Consider the following 25,754-nt stretch of genomic DNA (forward strand, 5'->3'; position numbering starts at 1 on the left):
GGACCCCGAGGATACAGTTCAGCGCCGGGTCCAGACGCGCGCTGGCCCAAGGGTGTCTGCGGCGCCCTACGCTGGCCGGGGAGCCTCGGGTCCGGTTCCGCGTCGCAAAGGTGGACGCAAGGTTCACAGGACGAGCAGAGGATCCGTCCCACCGAGGGCCTCGCAGGGCGAGCGGGCAACGCACGGGAGGAGGAGTGGAGGCCCTTCCCAGCTCCAGGAGGACGCTGGCCGATCACAGACCCTCACGGCCCCTCCCTGTCCTCCCTGCTCAGGACACCCACGGAGCCAAGCATCCAGGGTCCCCACCTGGGTTCCTACTCACCAGGGACAACCCGTGCGTGGGGGGGGGGGGGCACCAACGGCGGCTCAGGCCGGAAATGCAAGATCTCGCTGCCGGCCACGCTGCCGGGCGAGAGGTGGGAAGGCCGAGCCCCACACTGGGTACGCCACGTGGGCCCAATGCCCCAAGCCCGGAATGGGGAGCTGGAGGAGCCCGGCGGGAGCTCGGGGGAAACGGCCGGACAGCAGGCAGCCGGCGAGCCGGGCTCTGGGTTTACAGGGAGCGAGTCGGAGGGAGGGATCCGGCCCGGCCGGCTCACCGGCCGCCGCCTGGCACCCCGCCCTTCTTCCACCCGGGGGCCCCGAGCCCGGAACTCTCAGGGAGGGGAGACCCGCGGCCCCGAGGGCTCCACCCCAGCCCCTCGCGGTGTCCCCACTTTCACACCCAGCCTCCCGGTGGAGCTTGTCACTGCCGCCCTCACACAGCCGCTCGAGAACATCGGGTGAGTGAACGGTCTCTTTTCAAAAGCCAGTATATTAAAGTAAACCCAATGAATTCCATTAAAATGTGCTACGTTTGCCCTGGTTAAAATATACCTGTAGTTTTCTAAAGAGGAAACATGTTCAAGTGAGAAAGGAAAAGCTCTTTAAACCAGTCCAATGAGGAGATGCAGAGTTTATTTCTCCTGGAAGAGCACAGACTCAAAACACAGGTGAAACTGCACACAGGTGTCTACAGGGAGAGCAGAGGGGAAGTGGGGTCGAAGTGCAGGAGACATGCAAGGAAGGCCGCGGCTTCTCCCGGCTTCACGTCCGAGGGCTGTCTCCGTGGGGAGCCCGGCCCGCAGAGCCAGTCCCCGAGGCGCCAGTACCCCACAGGTACAGAGCCAGAGGCACAGAGCCGCCCTGGGTCCCCACGGAGATGCGGCTGCAGGTCCGACAGGACCCAGTCCCGGGGCAGGACTCGGACCAGAGGGGGCCTCCCGCCATCCCCAGCAGCAGCCACAGCTAGTGTCTGCCCACCACGGAGCCCGCCGGCGAGGACGGCGGCACCAGGGGCTCCACGGGCACATGCCTGCGCGGACAAGGCTCCTCCCTACACCTCGGGGCCGGGGACACAGGCCGCGGCCCTGGTGCGGGGCGGGGGCCCCGTTCCCAGGAGGCCGGGGGCCTCGCTTCACCTGCTAACACTCACGCAGCTAAGGAACAGCTCCACTGCCAGCCCTCCTGCTCACCTTGACACATTGGTGCCTCCGTTTGGAGGATCGCCTGTGACCGCCCAGGCTCAGGGAACCCCACGGGGGTCCCGGCGCCCCCAGCACGCAGGGCCCCCACCTGCTGTCTGACCGACGGGCGGAGGGTGACCCCCCCCCCCCCGCAGGGTCAGCGCAGCCCTCCTGCTCGAAATCACACAGGCTTCACCCACTTGCTCAAGACACTGGTCTTTTCAGCCTTGAGATTAAAATACTCCAACCGCTAGCTATCCAGATTGTAATAAAAGTGACACATACAGTTTGCAGACATTCCCAGGGCCTTGCTTGGTGGCATCACTGCCGGGGACCCAGGGAGAGAGAACGGGGGGCACCGCCGGGCCCAGTGTGGGCGCCTCTCGCGAGCGTCACGCCACAGGGGGACGCCCCTCTGAGCCCCCCCGCGCCCCTCCTGCCACACTCTGACCTCAGCGGCCGCCGGGCCCTTTGAGAGAAGGCAGAGGCCGCCACGACCAACACGGGACCTGAGGAGGCCGGCACGCTGACACCTCCCTAGAGGGGTTAAGGGGCGGAGGGGGGACCTTTCCACCGCTGACGCTTTCTAACTGGGTGGGCAGCACCGGGCAGGCAGCCCCGGGCGGGCGGGCGGCAGGGAGGAGCGCGGTCAGAGGGGGGCAGGGGCGTCACGCCCAGAGGTACCTGGTCTCGGAGGTGCGGCCGAGCCCGGCGGGGTGGGGGGTGGCGGCAGGAACGTGCTGTTAGGGCTGCTGATGTGCCCCTCCCCCGTGAGCGTCAGGTCGGCCACGTGCTCGCCCTCCACGGTCTGGACGCCCCCGGCCTCCACCGCCTGCGCCGGGGGGCTGGGGGGGCTGGGGGTCCCGGGGGCGCAGAGAGGCGGGCTGTCGGCCGAGCCGGGGCTGGTGGCGGGGCTCCCGCGGGGCCGGGGGGCGCTCTCCTCGCCGTGGCCTGTCGCAGGTCTCGTGCAGAAGGCCCTGGGGGCGGCCGAGGGGGAGAGGGCGAGCCCCGGCGGGCTGGGCGGCAGGCGCAGGAACTCGGGCAGCACCAGGTCCTCCTTCCTCAGCAGCCCGCGCTGGTCGTCTGCTCTGCTGCTCTGAGCTTTGGAAATGAGCTCAAAAAACTCTGTGGGAAGAAAACCCAGGTCGACCAAGTGTTCTGGCGTTGACCCTCCGGCACGCACAGCAAGCGTCTGGAAAGCCCTGTCCTGCTGCCCCAGGCCCGCCCCCTTCCTCCTGTTCCCGCCCACACAGCCACAGGCAGGCCGCCAGGCAGGCCGCGGGCCACCCGACAGCTCCGCTCCTCCCTGGACCGGCTCCGGGCCGCCGCGACCCGCGGCCCACGTCTGCGCTCCGCCCGCGTTTGATGCCACCTTCTGCGCAGGAGGGGGGCCACCGACCAGGCACCGCGGCCTGACACAGCCAGGAGCCCCTGGCGCCCGGAGCTGGTGAACCAGCCTAGACCTGTGTGTGGGAGGCCTCTCGGGGGCACCACGCCGGGCCGGAGGGCAGTCCTGATGGGGCCTGTGAGCAGCGCCCAGCCCTCGACCCCTCTCCCCGCCGCGCACCCCACCCCGGGAGCTCCACAGCCCCCCGGGCCACCCCCTCCCGGAACCTCCGCCCCGCCGGGGACGTCCAGCTTCTTCGCTGGCTACCCAGAGCTCTTCTGTTTCTTACCTGGGTGGGTTCTCAGTTGTAACTCGAGTTCACCATCCAAAATCGATGGTGTCTACACTGAGCCTTCTCGAGGCCTAAGTTACACTCTGAGCTTCTGACCAGCAAGGAGCTTAAAAGCTCAAGTCTTAACGGCTCTCAGAAACGCGAGAACTTCCAAGCGGGCACGTGTTTTACTCTGGCACGCGGCCGGACGCCACGGGGAGCTGTGACTAGCCCAGCTGACCTGCCCAGGAAGTGCTCCCCGGGTTACAGCTCAGGGCGCACAACAGCTCCTAGAGCTTCTCTCTGTCACGAGCTTTTGGAAGAAAAGGAAGTCCCCCACGCCTCCTCTCCATCTCTCATGCCATCCTCCTTCTGTCCTGCAGGCCCGGGGGCGGCTCGGGCATCCGGCCACCATGGCCGAACGCACGGCCTTTCCTCAGGGCCCCGACAGCAGAGGCCAGAGAGGCCCGGGCCCTCCCACCGGCCTCCTCCTGGCGAGGACCCTCAGGGACGTGGACCCTGGTCCCGAGCCCCGCTCTGGGCCGGGACCCGGCTGTGAGGGGGGACAGCGGCCTCCTGCTGCAGCCCACGCCGGGGCTCCCTGACTCCTAGGGCCCGGCTCTCAGTCTGAAAACTGGGGCTTTAGGTAGAGTTATACTGACCGCTGCAGACAGACACAGGGGCGAGTGCGCACTGAGACGGGTCACAGCCACCCCAATGTCAGTAACTCAGAGAAGCTTCTAGCGACTGGACTGGAAAGCTGACATTGCATTCACGAAAAACGTGGAAGTTTTAAAAAGTACACATACCCTCTGCTTCGTCCAAATTAATTTTCTGATATTTTTTTTTCCCAATCTTTGCAATAGATTCTTCTCTCTTTGAAAGCCGGGGATCCCTAGCATTCTTTCCATTTTCTCCTTTAATTTTAATAGAATTAGACTTGCCTAGTGTTCTTTCCTCTCCCTGCGTCAGAAGGAAAGTCAAAGTTCCACTCACATTTCAGACACATGACAACACAGTTCATCAGTTATATAAAAAGGGTCTTTGAAACACAGATTGCATTGACTTGGACTTCACATGCGTTGCAGAAACATCAGTCACAATGACAAAGATTGCAAAAAGAATAGCACGTAAGGCACACCCACCCGCCCAGCGATTCCCAGGCTAGCGGGAACAGGCACCACGCACCACAAAGGGACCCTGAGAAGAACCCCCCTCCCCAACCCAGGGTGCAGGCCCAACCAGGCCAGAGAGCCGCCGGGGCCGTCTGCCCCCGAGCTTTGCAGGCAAGGAGCGAGGCGGGGTGAGGAGGGGAATTACCATCGCCGAGTGATTTCTGGAGCTGGCATTTCCAGCTGCGCTCTGTTTGACGGGCACGTTTTTCTCTTTGTCTGTGGATGCTGAAGATAGTGAGATAAGCTTTATAAAACTACAGTGAATTGCAAATCCGTCTCAACGTTGAACATAATCACGTTTATACGTCTTTGAGGTCGGAGCTGTACAGAAGCCAAAGGGATCAGCGTTCAGGCCTGCGCACCCACGTGGGGTCAAGGGACAGAGGACCAGCCTCCCCCGCCCGCCGCGTCTGGGTGGGCTGTGCGTGACGGCGACGGGGAGAAGGCCCGCGGCTGACTGTGTCTCCTGGGGCTCTGTGGTCCCGCGGTGAGTGAAAGCGCCTTGCGGGTACTACTTGGCACGGATGTCTTCAGAAAGTAAGAGAGTCTCAAATTTATTATGTATCTTCAAATACGCCCTTGCCCCAAGTCAGGGCTGCAGGCTGGCCCCCGCTGGCCCTCGGGGTCCACAGGCCGCTTCCCTGGCCCAGGATGGGCTGGCGGAGTCCCAGCCCTCCTGCCTGTGAGCAGCGTCCCAAACACAGCGCACGCACCGACGCCTTCAGACTCACCTGCGCACAGGCGGGCGGGAGGTCCGACCTTATCAGAGCCTGGAGGGAGGTGCTGGGCACCCGTGCCCCGCTCAGGCCGCTCGCCCCCTGACGCCGCTTGCCGTGCAGGAGGAGCGCACACGGCGTTCTCTAGAACCCAGACGGGCCCCCAGGGGACAAGGAGCAGGCACTGGCGCCCGAGGGCAGAGGGGCGACAGCGGCCCGGGTCGCCCTTGGGGACGGAGACGAGTGACCGGTAGCCCATCTCAGAGGTGAGCCGGCCCGGGGAAGGGCACGGGCGGCCCGGACACGGCCACCTCCTTGCCCCGTTCAGCAGGCTCCAGCAGGCTCTCTCCAGGAGGCACGCCTCCGCCGCCCCCACCTGGGAGCGCAGGTCCCCATCCCCAGGGCGGGGCTACGGGGCTGAGGCAGCGTATGGGAAAGGGCCCTGTAGACCGGCGATTCCTTGTGCACCAGGCACAGGGGGCCCCAGCCCCCCACCTCAGCCGCTGCTGGGCTGACACGGGGCAGCGACGCCCCAGGCTCCCAGGTCCCTTGTGCAGAGGGATGGGGAGGCCTCCCAGCGAGAGAGCGCTTTCCAGGGGACGCTGGACCCTCGGAGCGACCGCAGGGCGTTCGCAGGCCTGCCCCCCCTCCTTACGGCAGAGAAGACGTGCAGGGGTCCCGGCGAGAGGCCCTCGTGCTGCTGGTCCCAGGGCTTCCTGCCCACAGACCGACGCCCGCCCACGGCTGCCCTCGGCCACGGCAGGGGGTCGCCGGGCCCCGTGAGACCCTTAACCCAAGTGAGGCCATCTGCAGTGTCACTCTGAGACCACGGGGCAGCAGGGCCGGGAGCTTTCGGGGGGCCGAGCCCAGGGACCCAGGAGGCCGGAAGGACCAGGGCAGCGTCACCCTGCTCACCTTTCCCTCGGGAGGGGTCCTTCTCCTCCAAGATGACCCGCTGTCCGTCCAGACTCGAGATGGGGGCTCCGAGGTCCAGGGGCTCCCTCTCTCCACTCTAGAGGCAGAGATGGTGCAATGAGCGGCTCACCCAGGCTGGAGCTTTCTGGATCAACTGCGTGTGGTCCACCTGCCAGCAGGACCGTCCCGGTCTTGATGGAGTCACACGCCAGGTGACCCCGGGTCCCGTCACCTCGGCAGGGCCAGCCGCAGACACCTGACATGCAATAACCAGGATCCCAAGCGCCAGCGGGCCTGCCCGGAACGCAGGCGCCGGGAGGAGCCCGCGTGACAGGGCTGTCACCCAAGTGATGGCTGCTGGCAACGCTGGGCCGAGCCGAAGGCCCGGGGCTGGAGGAGCGCTTGGTGGGCGCCGGTACCACCTGCGTCCACAAGTTTGGTGCTTTGAGGCGTTCAGTCAAGCTGGCCTAAGCCTCAGCATTACCTCCAACCTGCAGGAGGGGACCTCAAGCCCACCTCACTGGTCCCCAATGCACTAGGAGGCGTGGGAGTGGGGGGGAGATGCCTCCCTGTGGGCAGGAAGCAGGCGCGTCTGAGGCCCGGGATCCTGCCCTTCTCTCCTGGGGAGACTCTCTTGCTGTTCAAGTCCCACATCCTCTGTCGGAAAAAGAATCTGAACTTGCAGAGTCTGGCTCTTAAATTGCTAAGCGACCAAACGCCCAGACAGAGCTCCGGCCGAGTGGGGAACGGACCAAAGCCAGCAGGGTCCTGTGAGGCCCATGACTTCGCGGCCCACGGTTCACTAAGGAGGGTCAGCAGGAGGGTCCCAGGAAAGCCACATCCTCACAGCCCATCCACAGGGCTCCCCGTACCACCCTCCACGCCTCTCCTGGCCCCGAGCCCTGAGGCAGCCGGACCACTTTTCCCGGTCAGGCCGCAGCAGCCCAGTGGGGAAGGAGCCCCGACCACTGGCCGGCCCTTTGGGACTGAAGCCCCCCAGCGACCCCACGAGCACGCTTCCATGACACCCCACTTTACAGGTGGGCAAACAGGCACGGGGACTAAGGATCGCTTAGGATCTCAACAGACCACGAGCAGGGAGGCCACATGGGACCCAGGCCACGTCCTCGGCATATTCTAGACTCCAGGACGGCACCCCCATCCCCCAGTGAGCTGGGCGGAGGGCTTCGGGTTACCCTCGGGAAGTCTGAAAACAGTTTAACTGGTCCTCTTGTTCACATCAAAGTCTTGAACAATTCTGGAGCCCATTTCAGAGAAAATAAAAATCCTAAAAATACTTGAAATCGTAGCTCTGATAAAGTATAATTTCTAAAGAAAGGAGAACACAGGCCAATGGGTCATAAGTCACCGCATTTCAAAGCAAACGTGTGGAGGTGCGGGGCCACCCTCCGGCTACGGGGACGGGGACTCTGCTCTCATCCCTGCTGCGCCTGTTCACGGAGGAACCCGGCGGCCCCGGCTCCGAAACGCCAGAGGGAGCTGCCCGACCCGCGGCCTACGGGAAGCTGGGCAGTGAAGCGGCGGAGGCCCGACAGGCGGGTGCGGACCGGGTCACGCACACCGCGCGCCGCCATCTGATCACATGTGCAAACGGCGCGAGGCTGCAAGGTTTTCGTTTGTTTCTCTCCTTGGCTTCCCCGGGCCCAAACCCCCGAATCTCAAATACCCACCCAAAGCCCAGAGGGCGCGGCCAAGGTACCACCGCAGGGCGGGAAACACGAGGGCGGCGGCGACGTGCTCCCCGGGGCCTGCTGGGCGGAGCAGCTGCGCACAGGCGCGGGGTCGGCCCCACGGCGTCCTCCGCGGACAACGGGGCCCCGTGTCACTCACCAGCCGGGCCACCAGCTCGCTCAGGCGCAGGCCGTACTTGGCCGCCACGGGCCGCAGCACCTCCGTGACTGGCTTGCTGGGCTTGGCCTTGAGTCCCACAGACCGGTTAATCGGCACCAGATCCAGCCTGGCGGGAGGGGAAGAAACAGGAGCGCGTTTGCCACAAACACGTGGCAGCTGCCGTGTGGACGTCCCGTCTCAAGAGCAGAGCAGCGTGGCACCCACGGGTATCACCAAGGCAGCCCCAGGTTCTGTGCGGGGAGAGAGCCCGCGGGGGGCTTCCCGCGGGTCTCGCGAGGCTGAGCCAGGACTGTCACACCCGACAAGGAGCGGCCCCTCCCCACGGGTCGACCCTGCCCCGGGTGCAGCTCCGCCGCGCTCGCCAGCAGGTGGGGAGCGTGACCCTGGCCTCTGGGGTGCCTGGGGCCGCGCGCGGCTGCCCCTCTGAGCTCACAGCGGCGGTGTCGGCGCACCCAGCAGAGCTGAGGCCAGCGGGGCAAGTGGTCAGAAACAGCCTGCAGCTCTGGAAACCTGATGAAAATGGCAACTGCGTTTCACTTACCGAAATAAAGTGCGTTTTTCCAGGCGCAGGTCCCTAGACTCCAAGATGCTGCTGTCCTGGTGCAGCACCAGAGGCTACGGAACACGCGAAAGGAAGAGAGTCGGGCGCCAGTAGGAGCCGGGTGCGCAGCTGCACCGGGCAAAGCGCGGCTTCCAACGCAGCCGCCACAGCCGGAGAGAAGGCCTCAGCTCTCTGACCAGCTGCTGCGAGCCCGCAAAGGGCTCCCCGCAGCGAGACGGAGCTCTCGGGACCCTGCGCTGTCACGCGCACGGTTCAGGTAAACACACACACATTGGCCGGTTCCCCCTTCGGCAGGATCTCCCGCCCACGTGGCAGACGCCCCCAGGGGAGAGGCCCCCGGCCTCGGCAGCCCTGTACCTTGTCCCCGCCCACCAGGAAGAGGTCCACGGCGGCCCCGTTGATGCCGTGCCGCTCGCAGAGCCCGGCCAGGACCTCCTTGATGGAGAGCCCCGGCCTGACGAGCGCCACGCAGGCTGTCCCGTCGGGGAGCTGGATGCTGCAGTGCTTGGCGGCCTTGTCCTTCTCGGGCGCCAGGGTCCTGCAGGCCTCTGGCTGGGGGGCAGGGAGACACGGGGGCGGGCGCAGGTCAGGGCAAGTGTGGGGAGGCCCCGGGGAAGGGCCGTCGTAGCTGGCGCACGCCCGGGGGGCCCAGCAGTGCGGCCGCCCGCGCCCACCCAGCTCCACATGCAAACACGTTCCGAGAAAGGCACAGTGCGCTGCGCACACACGGCCACTAAGTTGTGGGGCTGCTAGTTACCAGAGAGAGCCACCCCCTCTCAACTGCAGGCACCGTCCTTGCAGTCCCAGCCTCCCACCTCTGGGTCTGAACTTTTACAAGGGCCATGCTAACTAGCTTTGCTGCTAGAATAGGATGGGCCTTCCCACTTTTGTTTTCGGGGGTCCGGTCTTGGCCCCCCTGACCTGGAAGCACATGGAGTCACCCTGCAGAGCCCACGGAGGCCATCTGGGGACCAGGAGCTGCCTCGCCCGTCTCTCAGCCTAGGAGCCGGGGACGGACAAGGCAGGCAACCTCTGCTGCTTCTGGTCACCTTTCTGGCTCTTTCTACCCGACCTCGCAGGCCCAAGGCCTTTCCGAGAGGAAAGGACGGACAGACAGCAGGTGGGCCGGGGGGAAGAGGCTGGGAGAGGGGGCGGGACGGCCAGGCCAAGGCTCAGAGGCAGTGGCACAGACCTGAGGGTTTGAGGCCCCTCAGACCCTGGCCGCCAGGTCACGAGGAGCGGGCGCAGGGAGGCCGGGTGTGAGGGGCACGGGGGAGCCTCAGCTCCTTCCTCGCGCCCTGCGGGCAGCCTGCAGCCTGGGGTGCCTTCTGCCCAGAGAACGCCCACCACCTCTGCCCGGCGCGGGGGATATGGCCCAGCCCACCTGTCCCACTGCCAGGCCCTGGGGCGGGGGACACGCCTGCAGGATGGGGAAGTGAGCCTTCCAGAAGAGCAGCACCTACGATGTGATGTCTGCACTGTGGGTGGACTAGGCAAGAGCAGGGAGGCGGCCCCTCCCCACTGCTCGGAGCAGGGCTCCGACATGCTCGGGGCAGGAGCCGGACCAGGGGCCAGCCCGCGGCCACGCTCCCCGTGGCAGACCTCTGGGTCCCTGAGTTACAGCACCGCTTGCTGGCTGCAGACGGCTCCCTGCACGCCTCCTTCTAATGCCCGACTTGCCCTGGTTGTCACTTCCTTACCACTCTGTCCTCCGAGGGTCTGAAAATCTCTTTCTCCCAAATATTACTTCAGAAAACTAGTCTGCAGGTGGTACACTGATTGCAAAGTGGCCCCAAATATGCCCTTCCCGCAGGCTCATGGGCAATGATACTGTTCTTTGTCTCAAGGCGCTGGGTTTTGGGATGGTGTGTCGGGCAGCAATGGCCGGCTGGTGTGCGGTCCGCCCTCACGGCTCTAACTGGTATCGCTGTAACTGAACAAGAAATGGCATTCTACGCTCACTACTGCCTGACCGTCTCAAGTGACCAGGAGGCCGGCAACGACAGGGTTTTCCACAATTGCCGTCAGACCACAGCTAACCAGCTAGCAGGTCAGCCCAATGCCTCCTCCACCTAACTGGAAACCGGGCCAGACAAGCAACTCAGCGGGGCGTGAGGAGGGAGTGTAGGGCCAGGCGGGCCCCGGGCCCCCGGGCCGCAGCAGGGGCCGGCGGGGAAGAGCCCTGTCGGCACAGCCCCCAGCGCACAAGCAGAGACACGGAGGTGTCTGAGCTCACGGGACGCGCAGGCGCCGAGACGAAGAGGAGCGCCGGCCTGCTCCCGTGGGCGCCCAGAGAAACGTGCCCAAGCGGGGGCAAAAGGCCTCAGAAACAAACCCAGAGATCTTCTCAGTGCTCGAGGAGCGCCCTCCCCACCCGCCCAACAGCTCCTTTACGAGGGACACGGCTTTGCGGGCACTCACCAGGTCCAGGCTCCCGGCCGAGGACATGGAGCCCTGCGACTCCCGGCGGCCCAGGCCTCCGTTGGTGTGCAGGGGGTCTGGAGGGGACACAGGGACTCAGAACACCCAACGGCCCCAGCTTCGCGCTTGCTCGCTTAAGGCGGAAATGCAGACACCCTCCCACCCGAGTGTGGTCATGTCCCCCACAGCCCCACACCTCCTTTAGGCTGAACAGACACGCTCGAAGGACGGGAGCCAGGCTCGAGGCCCTTCGGCGGCGCAGCCTCGCCCCAGGCACACGGCCGGAGCCGGGAGCCGCCGCCCAGGCCTGCGCTCTGCTCTGCTGGCGCCCGCGCGGCCCCCCAGCTCCTGCTGCCTCGTCGCAAGGCAAAACGCAAGCGAGGCCAGGGCCTCCCCGCCCTTCATTTCATCTGGAAGTGTGATCTCAGCATGTGGCTTCACGTGCCGGCCGGTCACGGCACCTTTTACCGACGGCTCACGGCCCATCTTCCCGCAGAGTCCTGAACGAGCTGACAATCGCGCCACCCGATGTCCCTGACTGAGCTAACTAATCTAAAGATCGCGAGGACTCTGACCCAGGAAGGGCCTTGAAAAGCACAGGGCCTCGAGCCCCGATCAGGCCACTGTGCCGGGGCCTGGGGTGGGTGGAGCAGGGGCCTGATTACACGGAGGCCCCCAGGTCCCACGGACCCACCTGCCAAAAGCAACGACTGCCAGGCGAGAGAGTCAGGATGCCTGGGGAACGTCCTGGAGTCAGGACTTAGGGCCTTTCCGGGTGGCTCTCTAAGGATGTGCCGGGTACGGTGACCCCGGTCTCCTGGGGTCCCGCTCGGGGACACGGACCTAGAGAGGCAGGCGCCCCCCCATCTCTGGTCCTTGGGGGTCCCTGGCCGCACTGGTGACACCGCTCCCGCCCCCAGCTCCGGATGTCCTTCCTTGTGGAAGAAGAGCTGTAGCAGCCGCCCCAGGCGGGCCCCGGAGCCTCAGGGCACCGGCAGAAGCCCACAGCATCCGTACTCCGCTCTTTGCAAAGCGGGCATAAGAGTTGCCTACGGCCGGCCCTGAGCAGGAGATAAACCCTCTAGAGCGCCTGGCACAGCACAAGCACCACCTCCCTCAGGTGCTCCCTGCCCAAGCTCCCTCGATAAGCTGCCCAACCTAAACTTGGGGCCCAGGTCTGGAGCCTGCAGGTTATTTCCCGGGAAAGAATGCCTTTCCTGACAGTCTGTGGAGAAGAAAAGGCCGCCAAACGCTCCCGCGCGGGCTTCCACACCCAGTGCGCGCCCCGCCCCTCTCTGCCCCGGCCCCCGGCCCAGGCTGCTACCCGGCCCCCCGCCTCCCTTCCGGCACGTCCCGGGCCCGTCCCTGTCCCTCTCACACTGTCTTCTCAGCCACATCCGAGAAAGAAACCAAGGGGGAGAAGATCTAGGATGGCAACCTTTAAAATTTACAACAATAAAATTACAATTTTGAAAGTGCCTGGTACCCAAACTACGGTGTCACATTTTCCTAAAGAAATTACAAAAGCTCGTGTACCTCTCGGCACACAGCAGAAAAGCAAGAGGCTGTCTGGGTGGACAGAGGGCAGGACATCTGCATTTTCTGCTTTTCACTTGCTCAGGCAAGAAGAGGGTGGTACCCGTGGGGCGCTGCCCCAGCCTGGGGGTTGGAATGCACCGTGCCCCCTCTCAGAGGGCCCCAGAGCCCCCCGCTCCCCCAGCCAGGCCGCCCCAAAGGGCCACGTCACAAGCACAGCCCACACTTCCTCATTCGTCCCCGAGCGGGCCTCGCCCCCCTCCCTCCCCTACGTGCGCACGGCAAAGCACGAACCGTTTGCGCGGTCGCCTTGGTCTTTCTTCTTCTGGGACCGCCCGGTGCTCCTGGTCCTTGACCAAGAGAAAAACGCTCCTTTTCGTTTCTTCTCACTGTCCTCGTCCCCCAGCTCTTCATTCAGGGACCGTCCCGATTTCGACTTTCCACTCAACTGCCATCAAGTGGAAAATGTTGTTGAAACAGTGTGAAGTGAATTCAGTGTCACGTGAAACGCACGGGAAAGGGAGCGGGGCAGGCTGCCGAGACAGCTGCTCCGCGGGAGGGTCCAGGCCCCTCAAGGCCAGAGGCGCGGCCCCACCAGCCTCTCCAGAAATGGCAGCTGGAGCCCCCCCGCCCCGACCAGAGCCTCAGACAACACGCATGGGAGGTGCGAGTGCTAGGAGGGCCGTGCGTTCCCTGCGGGTGAGGGGATAAGCCAACAGGGGCGCCTGCTGTCATCTCTGCAGAACAGATTTCATCTGGGGGCCAGTGTGGCCGGGACGGGCACCTTCTTTGGCGTGGACGTGTTTGAGTGGTCGGAGCCGACGCTGTGCTTGGAGGTGGGGCTGCTGGGGACCTGCTGCGCGTCGGGCAGCGGGCGGCCCTCCACCTCCGCCAGGATGCACTCTTGGTACAGTGGAGATTTCAGAAAGCGGGTGTAGCTGTCGAACTTCATCAGGTTGAAGATCTGCCGAGGAAACAGCGCTGTGCAGTGACACACGGAACCGGACACTTGGCCCCCAAGGGGTGGGGCGGCGCCAGGCCGCACGCGCAGCAGGGCCTTTGTGCCCAAAGCCCCTCGCTGCCCCTGGAGTCGTTGCCCAGGCTCCTTTATGTCTGATCACACTCCTCGTAACCCTCCAGCCCTCGGTGGCCGCGCTTACGATCAGCCAGTTCCAACAACCCACGTAAAGCCAGCGTCTGAGTGGCCTCAGGACAGCCAAGGTGCAACCTTGGAGAATCTTTACTTTGTTAAATAAGAATGAAACCAAAGGCAACTGGCAACCTAAAGGAAGTGAGACCTGCCTTGAAAATACCTTCCTCCATTTTCTTAAACCTCACTGATATGACTCAGCAACGGAAGTAACCTCTGCTAAGGCCAGTGGACATGTGCTCTAAAAAAACATGAAGTCCAGTGCACTTTCCATCACAGTGATGTCCCAAAGCTGAGAACAACCCAAGCGTCTATCGATCACTATGTATATCACCGCCCAGGAACGTGTGATGACACACAGATGCGTAAGGGACGCCGTGGTGGGGACGTCCTGCTCCAGGGCCCTGCGGGACCCCGGCTCTGAGGTGGAGCCCAGGGGCCAGGCTGGGGCGGGGCAGGGGTGGGGGTCCCACCGGCACTCTCCTCGCCGTCTGGCGCCTGCGGGGGGTGCTCTCTGGGACCCGAGTCCTCTGCCCGCGCCCCGGGCAGTCACCTGGAGCTGCTGCTCCTTGAACATGTCGGGGTGCGGGGCGCTGAGGATGTCGTCCGCCAGCTGCGCCTGGCTGTCGATGTTTACCGGCGTGGTGGCTTTGCTGCTCAGGAACTTACTGAAGATCTCGCGGGCCCTGTAGGAGAGCTGACGGGACAGCGCGTGAGTGGGACACGCACACCACAAACGTGCTTTCGGACACGGGTCCAGGCAATGGAGACACGTTTCCTTGGGGCCTAATAAACATTTCTTGCTTGGACAATAACTAAAAGTCCCAGCCAGCATGAAACTGTTCAACACATCAGCCCCTCTCCAAATCCTGTCAAAGCGCAACCTGAATGTTCCAAAGACCGGGGCTGCGCTGCTGCTACGGGGGCGTCCGGGTGCGGGCGGCGCGGGTGCCGTCCCATGGTGCGGCCGCGCCGACGTGGGAGGGAGGTCCGGGCAGCCCGCAGCGTGAGAAGCAGAGAGGAGGCCCCCTCCGAGGGAGGGACGCAGGCGGCCTCCGAGCAGGTCACGCCGCGGGTCAGCACGCACCCCAGCGGCGGCTCGCCCGCCCCCACGCGGCCTGCAAGGGGGGCTGTGCGGACAGGCATCCTTAGGGTGCTGCTCTGCCCAGAATTTTCTCTCAACTCCGCTTCCACACACGGGGTGGCAGCACATGTGCTGAAAGTTTTAGGGTCATTTATGCAAAGCTATGTTTAGGCAACATTAAATATCATATATATTAAGAAACGTTCTGAAAAAGAATTTTTTTTAATCGTGTGAAAATATTTTTACACGGACTTCTCGAACTGCACTATGTGGGAACCTGCGCTCAAATCACCCTGCCCTTTAACCACTCCCACTTCCTGGCCTGAAGAGACGTACCTCTTTTTTGTCGTGTGCGGGAACATGATTAAAATATTCACAGGCCTGCCAGAATAAAATGTTTTCTTCACTGAATTCCTTCCTTAGAAAATCCTAAGAAAAACACCATAGATTAACCTTCACACAGTGCTCGGCAAAGGGCGCATCAGCAGTGGCGGCGGGAGCCCCTCCTCTTGTGCTCTGCTTCATTATTCCCACCTTATTCTTATTTTCCTCTTTCACAGAAACCAGGGGTGCCAAGCGCCTCTGCAGAATGTACCCGGGAGCGAACTGAAAAGCCGCCCTCACTGGGACCACTCGGGCCCCCCACTGTTTTCTTAGGAGCTGAGCGTGCCTTCCCAGTAGCTGCCTGGCTAGCAGGCAGCTGCCCCCAAGCGTTCCCGAGAAGCTCGGATGCTCCCGACAGCAGAGAGAGGCTCCCCGCAGCCCCTGGGCCTGAGCGCCCGGGCTAGGAGCAGGAGGAGGAGACGTCTGCCCTGCCCAGCCCTGCCCTGGGGCCCGGCTGGAGGGGGTGCCCGCCGCCCGGCAGACTCACGGAAAAGTAGCGGACTCCGAGCGGGTCCTGCAGAAGCCGCTCGAAGGACACGGCCCAGCTGGCAACCCTCCGCTCGCGCAGGCGCCGGCAGCTCTGCACGCTGGGGAGGCTGGCATTGCTGCTCAGGCTGTGGTTGCTCACGCAGTCCTTCAGGTCGGCGCCGTTCAGCTCTGCGGGGCCAGCACAGACCTCACTCACCTGCGGGCCTGTCCCCCTCCTGCCCACGGGGCCCTCACCATCTGTCTCCTACAGGAGGCGCGTTCAGCCGACACAGTGCGGCGAGCGCCCACACCGTGGCCGCCTCGCTCTGGGCACCCTGGGTACCGGGCCGAGTGGGAACGAGACCGAACCCACCTCCTGAGGCCACGCACGCGCACACCCGACAACGACGCTCATCACAGGTCGCGGCCGCCCTGGCCGCGGGCACGGCAGGGGCTCCGAGTGAGTCCACCTGAGGTCGGGACGGGCCAGGAGCCAGGGCTGGGTGACGGGCGGGCTGAGCAGAGAGAAAGGGGCACTGGTGGGGTTCCCAGGACCCGGAGAAGCACGCACTGTCACTAAGTGCACTGCAGTGCCCAGGCAGGGAGCTGAGGACCAGGGTACACGGAACCATCTGGAAATGCTCTGCTTAGACCCCGACACACAAGACTTCCCCGCGAGAACAGCTCTCGGTTTCGTGTGTATGTGACCGGAAACCCGCTCCTCCATGCACGCTGACACACTCAGAGGCGGGCGCGCGCTCACGCACGCTCACGCACGCTCGCAGGCAGGCACGCGCTCACACTCTCCTCCTCTCTCTCCCTGGGGCTGGGGTCCTGGAAGACCCCACATCTTCACATGTGATTCGTGTCCAGTAACAGGGGCAGCAAAGGACTGAACACCACAGATGCCCGTCCCCCCAACTTAACCTCTCCTCCCAACACGCTTCCCAGTACAGGTTCTACTAGAACCAGACAAACTGAGTGTAAAGGTTCACGTGGACAACGAAACACAAAATGCTGTAAAACTACACAAAACAAAGCACGGAGGCAGGGCCAGCCCCACCCAACGTCACACACGTCGCACACCCGCGTCCTGAACGATGCCGCTGCAGGAGCAGACGTGCCACTGGGACAGCACACAGCCGGGTCACTCAATACATGCTACAGGGTCACCTGTGACCAGCTGCAGAGTGATCCAGTTGGGGGTCTTGCAATACGCCCTAGAATAAACGCCACACGGACCAAAGATTTAAAGGTAAACAGTGAAGTCGGAGAAATACCGGAAGAAAGCACGGGACAGTCCTCTGAGATACCCGAGTGAGGACACCCAGCAGGCTCCCGCCCAGAGCCGTCAGAGACAGACTTGAAGTCTCTGTGTGTGAGAGCAGACGGGTGGGCCCAGAGGCAGTGGGCAGGGTGGGGGGCAACGTGGGTGGAGGGGTCAGAGGGTACAAACGTCCAGACGTAAGAGAGACAGGTCCTGGGGACGGACGGCGTGGCGCGGCGCGTGTAAGCAGCAGCACCGCATCGCGCGTGTGAAAGGAGCCGAGAGAGTAGGTCTTGGAAGTCCTCCTCACAAGAAAGAATTCTGCACCTGTGGCTGGTGAGGGACGTTAGCTAGGCTCACTGCGGCAATCTTGCACAATATATACAAATTTTGAAACATTATGTTGTACACCTGAAACTAACATAATGTTGTATGTCAACTACACCTCAAAAAAATAAAATAAAATCTCTGTATGTAAAAAACACTTTAAGCTAAGGCAAAAGACAAACTATGGGAAATACATGTGCCACGTTACACAGCTGAAGGACTAATTGTACTTAAGAGCACCTACACATCAATAAGAAAAAAGATCAATAAACCAAAGGAAAGTGGAGGAAGAGTATGATCTGTCACTAAGTAGGGGCTCAAGATGCCCCAGCCCTGGGGACCCCCACACGGAGCCAAAGAGAACGTGAACCAGCGTCAGGGGCCAAGCAGAGAAGCTTTCCTGCTACATTTCATGCCGATAAACGGGGTCATCCTCAAAAGATGAAAGTCTATTTTTAAAACACTCGGTAAAGTATGAGCGCCAAAACATTTTCCTCCAGCTTTTTCCCCTTAAGGCAATAATGGTTGAACTGAGAGGTGAGGGATGAACAAAACTTAACCGACCTCAGAAAAGCGGGAAAAGCCTTCCGCAGGGGGACAAGCACGTGCAAAGGCCCTGTGGCAGAAGAAACACGGCTCACAGCCACTGTGGCTGGGCGGCCAAGGAGCAGGAGAGCTGGGAGGCAAGGCCAGCAGGGCCGAGAGGTGGGCACCCAAGCTGTGTGGATTTCACCCTGGAGGACAGCGATAAACAAGGAAATGTCAAGATGGGAGAAAATATTTGCAAACAAGGCAACCAACAAGGGCTTAATCTCCAAAATATATAAGCAGCTCATACAACTCAACAACAGAAAAACAAACAACCCAATCAAAAAACGGGCAGAAGACCTAAACAGACATTTCTCCAAAGAAGAAATACAGATGGCCAAGAGGCACATGAGAAGATGCTCAACACCAGGAGCTGCTAGAGAGATGCACCTCAAAACTACAATTAGGTACCATCTCACACTGGTCAGACCAGAAAGTCTACAAACAGTAAATGCTGCAGAGGGTGTGGAGAAAAGGGAAGCCTCCTACACGGTTGGTAGGAATGTAAGTTGGTGCAGCCACTGTGGAGAACAGTACGGAGGTTCCTTAAAAAACTAAAAATAGAATTACCATATGATCCAGCCATCCCACTCCTGGGCATATATCCAGACAAAACTATAATTTGAAAAGACGCATGCACCCCTATGCTCACAGCAGCACTATTCAGAATAGCCAGGACACGGACACAACCTAAATGTCCACTGACAGATGAATGGATAAAGATGTGGTACATACATACACGCTGGAATACTGCTCAGCCATAAGAAAGAGTGAAATCATGCCACTTGCGGTAACATCAATGGACCTAGAGACGATCATACTGAGCGAAGTAAGCCAGACAGAGAGACAAATATCATATGATATCACTTACATGTGGAATCTAAAGTATGACACAAATGAACTTATCTATAAAACAGAAACAGACTCCCAGACATAGAGAACAGACTTGTGGTTGCCAAGGGGGAGGGGGGTTGGGGGAGGGATGGAGGGGGAGGTCGGGGTCAGCAGATGTGAGCTATTATATAGAGAACGGATAAACAACAAGGTCCTACTGTAGAGCACAGAGAACTGTATTCAGTATTCTAGGATAAGCCATCATGGGAAAGAATATTTTTTAAAAAGAATGTACATATATATATGTGTAACCGAATTGCTTTGCTGTACAGCAGAAATTAACGTGACATTGTAAATCAACTATACTTCAATAAAAAATATTGAAAAAGAAGTCATCACATCTATGCCAAAAATAAAACATTCCGTTAATAGTAATAATAAAAAAGAAAGGACTTTTTGTCTTTCTGGCTGCACGTGGAGAGCGGCCGGCGGAGGTCCGGCGGAGGCTGGGTGGTGAGGGCAGGGCTGGGGGCAAACTGCAGCCAGAGCAGCCGGGCCCATCAAGGCTGTCGCAGCTTTCACTTGTCAGACAAAAGGTGTGTGGATTCCAACGCGCAACAGGCAGAGCGATGTCGACCAGTGCACACTGGACGCGAGGGAGGCGGGGGTGGGGGGGGCAGGCTTCCCAGGCGCCCACCCCCGCCCTGCCCAGCGCTGCAAGTTCGTGGAGGGATTGAGTGAAGGAAAAATGAACGCTGACCGAATACACGTGTTAAGGGAAAGGTGACCCGTATACCAATTCATTTTTATAACATTTAGCCAATATGAATTATTTTTGAAGACTCACAGATCAATAACTGACACCTTAAAAGTCTAATCGATAAAGAAACATTACAATTAAAAAGAGAAAGGACCCCCCTGGCCGCTCGTCGTGGGCTGCGCGGCTCAGCCAGCCAGCGGCAGGCACACCTGAGGGCTGCCTTTCCTGATGCCTTGGCGGGAGCAGGGCGGTTCCTGCCGTGGAGTCTTAGGGGCACTGGTGACCTGCACAGAAAGATGCGCTGGGCCTGAGAAGCGGTGGGGGGGTGGGGGGGGTAGGGGGTGGGGGGGTGGAGGGGTGGGGAGGGCTGGGCTGGGCTCTGCCTGCAGACAGAGCCTCTCCTGGGGAGAGTCATTTCAGCTGGGGACACAGTCCCTGGACCCCAGCTCTCATCTGACCCACAAAGTCAGAAAGTAATCCTGCGCTGGCTCCCCGGGGCCTCCCCAACAGGCTCCTTTTGTTTCTTCTGGCAGACACACCCACACTGCTGCTTCTGGGACCCGAATGCCTGCTCCCTGGGCCTCAACTCAGGCACCAGGAGCTTCGAGAGGGGACAGCAGTGACCCTGCAGGAGCAGCTCCAGGGCCAGGCCACGCTGCCTGAGGCCACGGCCCCGGCCACGTCCCTCCACCTCGGCCAGGTCTCTGGGAATGTGCACACTCCTGAGAGTGGGAAAACCAGAGACCGTGCCTGGCTGCATAAAGCGCGTCAGCACACACTTCTTGTCATCGTGAGGTCCCCTGGTGAATCTTTAGGTGGCAGATTCTTGCAGAAGGACGTGGAGAGCCATGCGGTGGGTGCACAGCCCCTCGGGGATGACGAGATCCTACCACTTCCGTGTATCCGTGACACACGGAGAGTCACCTGGGCCTTGGCAGCCACTGTCAAGCTTGGAATTGCACAATTCACGCCACCTTTAAACTCACCCTGGAATTGCTCTCGACACACAGAAAACAGCGCACATGTGTGGAAGGACGGCCCTTGAACACAAATGAAATTCCTGCGGACGCCAGGATTTCTACCCCAACTCCAAGGCCAGAACAGGTGATGGAAGAAACCCCCCTATGTCTAAGCCACTGCCTGAGTCTCTCTGGGGTGTCAGCTGCTTGGAAGACAACACACTCATCCTCCAGCCAAAGAAGAAGACGTCCATGGAAGACACCCCACATCCCACCTTACAGCTTCACTTTAGACAACGTTTCCTGGTTTCTGCTGTCGCTGTTGGGTTTTTTTTTTTTCCTTTCAATTCACCAGTTTAAGTCAGAGAAATGCTTTCCTGGCGAGAAAGTTTCTGAAGTCTGTTTCAGATCTGCTGAAAACTCGGAAAGCCACCACCTTTACACTGGCTGGACAAACAGGCGGGTTACCGTGTTGCACGTTATAACCCGAAGAATGCCTTACCGTTAACGTTTTACAGATCATTCTGTAACTCAAGGCTTTCACCCACCATTATCTCACCAGAATATCTCATCCAAACCGTAACCTCCAGCACTTCAAATGTTTAAAACACAACTCAAGGTCAGGTAATAGGGCCAACTGCCACCGGCCTCCAAGGGGACGGGCCCCCTCGGCACACATACCTGGAGACCGCGCAGTCTGCCTGCCCCCGCCAACCACGACAGGGCGCAGACCAGAGGGACTTTACCTGGGCCGAGCCGGTAAGAGCCACTGTGATGCCATCTAACCAAATACTTCCAACCATTCACCGCAAACCACCCCTCTGAATCCATACCAGGGTCAGCCAGCACAGCCCCCGGGGCCCCAGGCTCGGGCCCCACACAGAGACATTGTTGCTTAGCTCAGGCTCCCCAAAGAGGTAAATTAGGGCGCTTTCTCCGGAGGCCCCAGTCCACAGGCTGGCAAAGGCGAGTCTCTCCCTTCGAGCGCACGGAGAAGGAACCACCCGTGTACTGAACACAAAGCATCACAGAAGATGCATCCATAATTTAGAGGAGGCCTTTAGCCGGCCGCTGCCGACGAACGTGAATTATTCAGCAGGCAGAGCACAGCTCCAGAAGCTGTTCTCAAGGCACAAATGCTGAGGCTGAAGCCCTGGGGACCTCTGGGAATTTGTTTTCGGTTCAGCTAGCCGTGGCAAAGGAAAAAGAAAATACGTTTTACAATAAAACTCTCAATTCCCCTACTAAACAAATTTTAATCCCATCAACATAAAACTTATCTTTTTAATGAGGTGATCACCCAAACTGCATATTATCAGGAATAAGTATTCACTAAGTAATAAGCAGCTACCCCAAACGGAACCACTTTTAAACCGTAAGGAGCATTTTGAGGTCAAAGCAAAGCATGCATGTGACTGCTCCGTGAAAGCTTTGTTTATAAAAACCGGCAGGGGCTGGATCTGGTTCTCAGGCTGACCCGGCTATAGATTCTTGGATGGACACTGCTGCATAAACAGCTACAACTAGGTGACAGTTCTGTTAAAAAGGTGTTAAATCAATCTCAACATTTTCCAAGAAAACAATTCAGGAAAAGGGTTTAACGATGCAGCAGAGCCCCCAGTGGGTCCCACTTTCCTATCAAGGTCCTTTCTGACCTCACGTTTCTGAAGTGCAGCCATGTGCCGGTGGGTGAGGCAGCAGAGCTCAGGGGGAGGGAGGCAGAGTCAGGCCGGGACGGGGGGCCCCAGTTCCTCTGCGTCAGGCCCCTCATCTGCCCAGGGACTCAGGCAGTGCTCAGAAAGGCAGAGCTACTAGCACAGCTGATAAACTGGGGAGACAGGACTGTGAACGAGGTCCGAAAACACCTCCACTAGACCTAAAGCTGCCCCTTTCTTAGAGCCACACGTGCCATCCTTTAGGGGCAGCTTTTAATTTTGATATAAATTAACCTTGCAGAATATTATGAAAACAGTAAAAGGAGCTCCCATACACCCTTTCCCAGATTCACTGGCCGTCTACATCTTGCTCTACTGGCCGTGTCATCCTCTCTCCTCTCCCCCGCACCCCCTAACTCCCAGTCTCCTTCTCTAAACACACACACCGGTAACTTTTCCCAAACTATTTGAGATTAAGGTGGAGACAGCATACCTCTTCACCCCTGAATACTTCAGTGTGTGGATTCCTGAAGTAAGGGGACATTTTCTTTCACGACCACAGCACAGCCATCAAAACTGGAGAAAGTGACACAGTCCGAGTTCCAGTTTCACCAACGATGTCCTTTCTGGCTACTTCCCCATCCAGGGTCCAATTCAGGATCGCTTAGTGGTCGTGTCTCTTTAAAAGCTCCCGGCCTGGGCTTCCCTGGTGGCGCAGTGGTTGGGAGTCCGCCTGCCGATGCAGGGGGCGCGGGTTCGTGCCCTGGTCCGGGAGGGTCCCACGTGCCGCGGAGCGGCTGGGCCCGTGGGCCGTGGCCACTGGGCCTGTACGTCCGGAGCCTGTGCTCCACGGCGGGAGGGACCACAACAGTGAGAGGCCCGCGTACCGCAAAAAAAAAAAAAAAAAAAAAAAAAAAATAGCTCCCGGCCTGGGGCTTCCCTGGTGGTGCAGTGGTTACGAATCTGCCTGCCAATGCAGGGGACATGGGTTCGAGCCCTGGTCCGGGAAGATCCCACACGCCGCGGAGCAACTAAGCCCGTGCGCCACAACTACTGAGCCTGTGCTCTAGAGCCCGCGAGCCACAACTACTGAGCCCTCGTGCCACAACTACTGAAGCCTGCACGCCTAGAGCCCGTGCTCCGCAACGAGAGAAGCCACCGCAGTGAGAAGCCCGCGCACCGCAACGAAGAGTAGCAGCCACCGCTCGCCGCAGCTAGAGAAAGCCCGCGCGCAGCAACCAAGACCCAACGCGGCCATAAATAAATACGTAGATAGAGAGATAAAGTTATTCTTTAAAAAAGAACTGATAACGCGTACATTGCCAAAAACAAAACCACTAACTAGACTTCAATCTTTGTTTACAGTTCTTTTTGAGATAAAATCCACATACGGTGAAATACACAGTCTTGGGTGCAGGATTCCATGAGTTTTAGCATCACATCATTTACTTTTTAAAGTTTGTACTTGCTCATCAAGTGACCTGGTCCACCCTTCAAACCAGGCCTTGAGAATATCTGCCATATGGCCATTTCAACGGTAAAATTCAGTTCCGGGGGAAAAGCCAGGTGGAGACTCAGGCCCACGATGGTCATTCTGGCTCTGGGTGGCATAATGCGATAGACTGCATGGGCCCGAATATCTTTATGTCTCGGTTTTCTCATTAGGGGAGAAATTAACAATTGCAGGGCTTGGGGCAAGAGCACAAATTAAGATCTTTACACCATGCATCTAAATATTGAAGAAAATATCAAAGAAGCTAACATGCTCTTAAGTCAGATATATTCTATTCTCCTCTCTTCAAACACCCTGGAAGGCTAGGCTTGAACTTCGAATTCTGGAACTTGCCCGAGTTCTGCACTGAAAGGTGGGTGCACAGGGAGGGCTGCCCGGCCCTCCCCCAACCCCCGCCCTACCCGGCTCAGCTGCACGGCCAAGTCTGCCACGTCCTGCCCACGCCGCACAGCACGCTCCCTTCCCCGGCTGCAGCCCTGGCACGTTTTACAAATTTAAAGCAGCAGGCCTTTTTTTTTTTGCCTCAAAGCAATCGCATATGGAATCCCTGTGCGTGGGCTGGGCCACTGGGAAGGAAGGAGACACGGACAAGAACAGGTGGGACAGACCTCGGCCGCACTCTGCTTGACCTGGTGCAGCCTCGGGCAGGCAGCCTAGCTCCTCCTTCATGAAAGATCTGCCGCTATTTACAGAGCCCTTCTGAGAATGCAATGTCTATGGAGCCTGACAGCACCTCCTCAGCACGGAGTCTGCAAACGATTGATCCATCAGCCCATTTTACAAAGGAAGTTGCTGACGTGTGAAGCCCTCCTATGACCAGCCTGAGATGAGCTGGTGAAGGTGCTGAGACAGAGCCCGTGTGCTCCAAGGGACGCTCCCAGTGTCACCGTTAGTGAGCTCCTGGCCAGATGTCACAGCCCTGGAGAGCAGGCAGATGCTCACAGGTCTGTAGGGCAGCGCTCAGTGTACAGTATCCTTCCGTATACTTCCCAGGGCCACAGGAAACGTGGGCCCAAACACCAGAAACCTAAACGCTGAGTCTTTCCTGGAGTCACTACCAGAAGAGCCGGTTTATAACTGTTCTGGCAGAGCAGAGCAGAACAAACTTTCCGTGTCTGAAATGACACAAGTCCTTCTGGAGACTGAAATGCCAAGCAGATGGGGGTGAGATGCTGGGAGAGCTCGCGAGGCCGTGTGAGTGGGTAGAACCGTAGCCAAAAAGGGTCAGCGTGGGAAGTAACGCGACAGGCAAAGGGGACGTGTCGCTTGTCACATGAGAGCTCAGGATTCAAGGCGCAGCGCTAGCAACCGTGATCACACGTGGGCTGCCCACTAGCCGGCATCTGGCCACAGGGGGCCTCCAGGACTCACCAGAAAGGGACGTGGGACACTTCTCAAAGATTAGCCCTAATCAAACTCATGTATTATGCTGATTTGAATGAAAACCACTCACACTATTCATTCACTAATTCCTTAGTGAAATTAGCGTATTTCACCTCGGTGAATAAAATGCATACACCCTGTGGAGACCTCATTTTATCCTGGGGCCAAGAGCCCCACGTGAAGCGCAAACCCTCCAGCTGTGGCCTGACCCTGTCTGGAGACCACGGCTCAGCGCAGAAGCCCAAGGACCCCAAATGGGGGGCTCCACAAGGAAGACTCAAAACTGGCGCTCACCCCTGCCTGCAGCCGAGGCAAAGGAGAGTAAAGGCACAGCTGCAGGCGCCAGGCCTGCACGGAGACCATGCAGGTGGGGGGCCAGGCAACAGGCACCCTCCCCGATGGGACGGGGGCTGGTGGGCTGACCATCAGAGAAGGAAAAGGACCAAGAGGGTAAGACCATCAAGGACGCGTGGGGCAGGCACCGCCCTCATCAGGGATGGCACTGAGAGGCCACTCCTGTCAGGGGAAAAGAGGTAATACCGAGACACGGGAAAGACTTACTTTTATGTCAGGTATAAACTACACTGTTGGCTATGGCATCCATAGCCTGGGATTCTGGAACAGTTAGGATTTCACATAATTTTAATAATGAAGATAATATGTCAGGTGCAAAACTAAACAAAAGTAATACCTGTGTCTTTTATGTGACTCCCAAATAAAGCAATCAAATTCAGAAAGTCATTTGTCCCAGACTGGGCTCCAAAAATCTGGTCACCAGGCTGGCTCCTGTTCCATGAGGGGTCCTCACCCCACCCCCACCTCACCCCCAAAGAAGGCAGGCAGCTCTCCTGCCCCTTCTCCTGCAGGAGGCGGTGCTGAGGGGTGGGGCTCCCAAAGCCCCACCCCTAGTCTGGATGTCGCCAGTGGGTGGCGCTCGAGGCAGAGGTGACCCAAATTGAGGTATAGCACCAACAAACTAAGGGGTCTGCAATCTTCAAAAGCGGCATGAACGTGAAAAACAA

At 59.7% G+C, this 25,754-nt stretch overlaps 1 protein-coding gene across 9 annotated transcripts in view; it reads right to left on the reverse strand.

Annotated features, from left to right (window-relative positions):
• Positions 1-25,754, reverse strand: part of RGS12 (regulator of G protein signaling 12) — a 114,901-nt gene that overhangs the window by 6,137 nt on the left and 83,010 nt on the right. For 5 of the 9 annotated variants that reach the window (XM_059065981.2, XM_067036774.1, XM_067036777.1 and 2 more), the window contains 13 exons: positions 15,466-15,635; positions 14,931-15,023; positions 14,064-14,207; positions 13,145-13,324; positions 12,655-12,808; positions 10,825-10,901; positions 8,761-8,955; positions 8,383-8,456; positions 7,821-7,947; positions 5,970-6,066; positions 4,484-4,563; positions 3,973-4,126; positions 2,190-2,630 (listed from right to left, as the gene is read on the reverse strand). In XM_059065981.2, the coding sequence (XP_058921964.1) occupies positions 2,190-2,630; positions 3,973-4,126; positions 4,484-4,563; positions 5,970-6,066; positions 7,821-7,947; positions 8,383-8,456; positions 8,761-8,955; positions 10,825-10,901; positions 12,655-12,808; positions 13,145-13,324; positions 14,064-14,207; positions 14,931-15,023; positions 15,466-15,635 (1,986 nt within the window). Of the gene's footprint in view, positions 1-2,189; positions 2,631-3,972; positions 4,127-4,483; positions 4,564-5,969; positions 6,067-7,820; positions 7,948-8,382; positions 8,457-8,760; positions 8,956-10,824; positions 10,902-12,654; positions 12,809-13,144; positions 13,325-14,063; positions 14,208-14,930; positions 15,024-15,465; positions 15,636-15,819; positions 15,962-22,329; positions 22,347-25,754 lie in introns of those variants that run through there. The other 4 variants (XM_067036775.1, XM_067036776.1, XM_067036780.1 and 1 more) reach the window with 3 other exon arrangements.

Source organism: Kogia breviceps, chromosome 6 (assembly GCF_026419965.1).
Source record: "Kogia breviceps isolate mKogBre1 chromosome 6, mKogBre1 haplotype 1, whole genome shotgun sequence".
Lineage (NCBI taxonomy): Eukaryota > Metazoa > Chordata > Mammalia > Artiodactyla > Physeteridae > Kogia > Kogia breviceps.